This window comes from Chrysochloris asiatica, unplaced genomic scaffold (genome assembly GCF_000296735.1).
Source record: "Chrysochloris asiatica unplaced genomic scaffold, ChrAsi1.0 scaffold00028, whole genome shotgun sequence".
Classification (NCBI taxonomy): domain Eukaryota; kingdom Metazoa; phylum Chordata; class Mammalia; order Afrosoricida; family Chrysochloridae; genus Chrysochloris; species Chrysochloris asiatica.
Window position 1 is genome coordinate 8471598 of NW_006408546.1, and position 5535 is coordinate 8477132.

At 40.2% G+C, this 5535-nt stretch overlaps 1 protein-coding gene across 1 annotated transcript in view; it reads left to right on the plus strand.

Annotated features, from left to right (window-relative positions):
* Positions 1–5214, plus strand: part of LOC102838046 (inhibitor of carbonic anhydrase-like) — a 51258-nt gene extending 46044 nt beyond the window's left edge. Inside the window, exons 14-16 of the mRNA XM_006846641.1 lie at positions 3249–3433; positions 4060–4246; positions 5180–5214. Coding sequence (XP_006846704.1) covers positions 3249–3433; positions 4060–4246; positions 5180–5214 — 407 coding nt within the window. The remainder of the gene's footprint in view (positions 1–3248; positions 3434–4059; positions 4247–5179) is intronic.
* Positions 5215–5535: the final 321 nt, after the last annotated feature.

Sequence of the window (5535 nt, forward strand, 5' to 3'; positions counted from 1 at the left end):
TCTCCTCCATGCATCATTAAACAACCAAAGGGTACACCCTGCAAGTCTACCCCCTGGTCATCAGCACACAGCCCTTCTCCCTCTCGGGGTCTGGTGTCACTCCATCTCTGGTGTCACTGTTTCTCTGGGTAGGGTCCCGCACTCCACTCTTCTTCCTTGATGGTCCCAGGGGCCTCTACTCCTGGACTTCAAAGTCAACCACTTCCTTCCTTTTGCTACAAAATGTCTATCCTTACATTTCCAACCCTCACAGTCAGTCTTGATAGTAATTATTCACTATTGAGTACCTCAGTTTTTGGTCATATGGTACCCCTTGAAATGGTTGAACATCCACCAATTTCTTTTGATACAATGATTCTGTGTATTTCTTCCATTGTCTTTTGATGCTTTCTGCATCATTCAGTATTTTGCCCATGTGGTGGTGGTTATGTTCCACAGAGTCAGTTCTGACTCACAGCAACTCTGCATAGGGTTTCCAAGGCTGTAAATCTTTATGGGAAAAGAAAACCTCTTCTTTCTCCTGCAGAACGCTGGTAGTTTTGAACTGCTGACATTGAGGTTAGCAGCTCAACTTGTAACCAAGTCGGTTCTGATTCATAGCAAACTATATAGGGTTCCCGAGGCTATAAATCTTTATGGAAGAAGAAAGCCTCATCTTTCTACCACTGAACAGCTGGTAACTTCAAACTGCTGACCTAGAGGTTAACAGCCTGACGCATAACCACTACACTACCAGAGCTCCTTCCACGGGATCTTTCAATATTGCAAGTTGGGGCTTGAATTTTTTCTTCAGTTCTTACAGCTGGAAAAATGCTGAGCCAGTTCTTCCTTTTGGTTTTCTAGCTCCAGGTCTTTGCACATTTCCTTGTAATACTTTATTTTGTCTTCTCAAGCTGACCTTTGCAATTTTCTGTTCAGCTCTTTCACTTCCTCATTTCTTCCATTTGTTTTAGCCTCTCTATGCTGAAACACAAGTTTCTCCTGACATCCATCTTGATCTTTTCTTTCTTTCATGTCTTTTTTATGTCCTTTTGCTTTCTTCCTTATTATGTTCTTGATGCAATCCACAACTCTTCCGGTTTCTGGTCATTAGTATCTAATGCATCAAATCTGTTCTTGATTTGCCCTCTAAATTCAGTGGGATATATTCCAGGTCATATTTTGGCTCCTGTGAACTTGTTTTAATTTTCTTCATTTTCAACCTGAACTTGCATATGAGCAAGTTCTACAGTCAGCCCCTAGACTTGTTTTGGATGATGATATTGAACTTCTCTTTTGTCTTTTCCCAGAGATGTGGTAAACTTTATTCCTGTTTATGCCATCTGTTGGATCCATGTGTATAAAGTCCTTTTGTTTTGTTGAGAAAAAAATATTTTCAATGTATTTCAATTTTCAATTGGTCTTGCAAAATTCATGTGATCTTCGGTTGCTTCTGATCCTTCCTCTTTATTTCCAACTTTCACATTCTAATTGCCAATGATTCTTAGTGCATCTTGATTGCATGTCTGATCAATTCCAGACTTCAGAAGTTGGTAGAATTCTTCAATTTCCTTACCACTGGCTTTAGTGGTTTATGCATTAATTGGAATAATAGTGGTATTAACTGGTCTTCCGTGTAGGCATATAGATACTGTTCTATCACAGACAACCTTGTCCTTTAAGAATGATCTTGAAATGTTCTTTTTGCTAGCGAAATGTCCTGCCATTTATCTTCAATTTGTCATTCTCCACATGACAGTCCCAGTAAACCATAGGGTTGTCCAATTCAAGATGGCCAATACCAGTTCACTTCAGCTCACTCATGCCTAGGATATCAATGTTTTTGTGTTCCATTTCATTTTTTATGAGTTATGATTTTCCTAGATTCATACTTCATACATCACATGTAACAAATAGTCATGGGTATTTTCAGATGTTTCTTCTCATTTTGTGTTATACCCCATTAGCAAATGAAGGAATTGAAAGCTGTGCTCCATTTACTTCTATAGTCAGCTACTTTGAGGAGGCAGGTCTTCCCCAGTCCTGTTGTGCCTTCCAATCTGAAGGGCTCATCTTCTGGCACTATATCAGACAATGTTCTGATACTATCCACAAGATATTTAGCGGCTAACCATTCAAAAGTGGTCCGCTTCTCCTTCTTCCTAATCTGTCTTAGTCTGGAAGCTCTGCAGAAACCTTTCTACCATGGGTGACCCTGCTGGCATTTAAAATATTCAAGCCACCACAGTAGGATAAAAAAGTGGTGTGTGTGTGTGTGTGTGTGTGTGTGTATGTACTTATAATTACATACACACCCAGGGCTTCCCAAGCCCTCTCCATATATATATAAAGACAGAGTCCTGGTGTGATCACAAGGTTGATTTAAACTACAAGGTCAGCAGTTCAAATTCACCAGCTACTCCTTGGAAACCCTATATAAAGTCACTCTGAGTCAGCACTGACTTCATAGCACTTACAACAACAACATATACACATACATACATATGCAATAATTTGCTTTCACATAGAGTCAAGTATATTACCAAGTGGTTGTACCAATCTATGTTACCACTAGTGATTTGTGAGAGTTTCATATCTTCACCCAAACTTGGTATTTTCTGTCCTTTTCTTTTCACCATTCTGATGTTATGTAGTATAAAGCATTGGAATTTCATTTTTTAAATTAATTTTTATCTCCTTGATGGTGAATTGGAAACCTTATGTTTCTTGGCCAATATTTTGGTATCTTCTATTATAAAGTTATTGTTCAAGTCTCATGTCCCTTTTTTCTTCATTTAAAGGCATTCTATATATCCTGGATACAAATTTTTGCTAGGTATATGTATTGAAAATACCTTGTTCCTCTCTGTACAGTTTAATTTATCAATATTTTCATCTTTGATTAGTACTTTTTCAGTCCTATTTGAGAAATCGATGCCTACTATGAGTTTATGAATTTTTCTTTTGTCTTATTTTAAAAGCTCTAATGTTTGTGACGCTGTGGGTTAATATGCCAGACTGCAAAGCCATTTGAACTGCAAGGTCAGTGGTTCAAGCTCACCAGTCACTCCTCGGCAACCCTAAACAGGGTCGCTATGGGCTGGAACCGACTTGACAGCACTTAACAACAACAACAGCAGTGTTTTATTGCTCTATGTCTGTGTGTCTGTTGTGATTCTTCCAGACACTGGTGGCCGTTCACATCCGCCAGAGAGGATGCCCTGAACAAATCTATCTGCTTTGGTTGATCCATCTTCCTTCTACCCCAGGAAAGAACCCTGCCCCATGGGCTAAGGATTTGAAGCAGGAAGACTTTGAGTTGCTATGCCTTGATGGCTCCCGGAAGCCTGTGACCGAGGCTCAGAGCTGCCACCTGGCCTTAGTCCCAAATCATGTGGTGGTCTCAAGGAAAGAGAAGGCAGAATTTGTTCGCAGAGTACTCCTCAACCAACAGGTATGGACACTCAGGGCTTCTCAAGCCCCTCTCCACAACTGAATGCTCAGTTCCCTGGTGGAGACCAGCAGACATGCCCCATCAACTTGCACAGACTATCTCTCTGGCAATGTAAATGGATTCTTCCAACTCTGCTTCTAATTAAAGAGCAAGGCTGGCTGCTATGTTCATTCAGTCACCAGCTGCTCAACAGGAGAAAGATGAAGCTGTCTACTGTCATAAAGATTTATAGTCTCGAAAACTGAGAAGCTCTTCTACTCTGGCCTATAGGGTCGCTGTGAATCAAAACGGACTTGATGTCAGTGAGTTGTTTCCCAGATACTTTTTCCATATCATTTCACTGCTTATTGTTATTAATTCTATTTATAAATGAGTGTGGAGACTCTTGAACTCACAAAAATATTTTTCCCGAATCAAACAATAACTAATAGATAGGATCAGGATTTGAATGCAGACAGTTGGACTCTAGAAACCATGCTTTTTGCCATCTTGCCATGATGCTTCCTAAACTGTGACTGTGTCTCAGCTTTCCAGGAGGCTGAAACCCAGCATCCAGCAGACTTAGGTCTTTTGATGCACAATTCACAGCTCTGGTCACTCATTGCCTGTCTGTCTGTCTGACTTAGGAGCTCTTTGGAAGAAATGGGTTTCAATATGCGATCTTCCAGCTGTTCACATCCTCAGGCAAGGACCTGCTGTTCAGTGATGACACTGAATGTTTGGCCAACCTTCAAAACAAAACAACTTATGAAAACTACTTGGGGGCCAAGTATCTTATGACTGTTGGTAACTTGAGACAATGCTTAACCTCTGGTAAGTAGAAATAATACATCAAGGAGAAGTACCATGGGGGTCAAGGCAAACATGTTTGTATTAAGGACTATTGTATGCCAAGATCTAGGCAGGGACTGTTAGGAACACAAAGCCATGGAGGGCCTGCTTCCTGCCCTGCAGGAGGATTCAGACTCACTGCTGGGACCCCTCAGTTACACAACAGTACAAGGCACTCTGAAAAAAGACCAAGTTATTTGAAGAAGACAGTGAATGCAATAGAACTTGAGGTCACATGGGAATTCAACATGCTTACAAATGTATTTTCATTTTTGCTAATAAAATAAAAGTGTATCTGTTTGAGAACTTTACTTGGAGAAGGATATCATGTTTGGTGAGGCGAGGGTCAGAGAAAATGAGGAAGACACCCAGCGAGATGGATTAGCAGAGTGGCAGCATCAATGGGTCCCAGCATGGCAACAATAGTGAGGTCAGCCCTGGACAGGGCAGTGTTTTGTTCTGTTGTGCATAGGGTCGTTACAAGTCGCTACTGACTTGATGGTACTTAATAACAACAACCACAGATATAGGACCTATTTTCAACTACCTAAACAATATTAATAGAGCAAATAAATAAAGCCTATTTCACATTATATTAGGCCCTTTCCAATGAAAGATAGGTAGATAATAGATATTATTACACTAAAAAGAAATGAATTGGGGAGATAAAATTAGAACTGGGATAATCAAACTATTGGGAGTATACCTGAATTTTTGTTGCACCACATCATACATTGGAAATGATAAGAGCAGAATGTATTCAAAGAAAGCACTTACATCTATTGTAAGAGACTGTGTGTGTGTGTGTTTTTAAATGTTGGTTAGCTACCATTTACTTCTAGAAAATGGTGCAGAATTGTGTTTGGAAGCACAGAAAGTACATGAAAGTCTTTCTCTTATGTTCTTGTCCCACAGAACTACTGGAGGTCTGCACATTCCATAACAATTAAAAACCAGCCACGGCTGGGGAACCACACCAGTGAACTGAGCCTGTAACTGTGGTGGAGCCACCTTCTTCCCTGTCTCTGTGCAGATTAATGCCACTTGTCTTCATAATCCTGTGCTGTAGCTGATGGAAGAATTGAAATAAAGTTATCATGTCTTCCTGGAAAATATCACCACATGTGCTTCTGAAATTAATACCCATTAAGCTGTACTTTTGGGAGGATAAGCACTGGACTCCACAGGAGAAAAAGGTTTTTTGCTCCTAAAAATATTTAAAGCCTCAGAAACCCTATACAAGGTTGCTGTGAGTCAAAACCAACTCAATA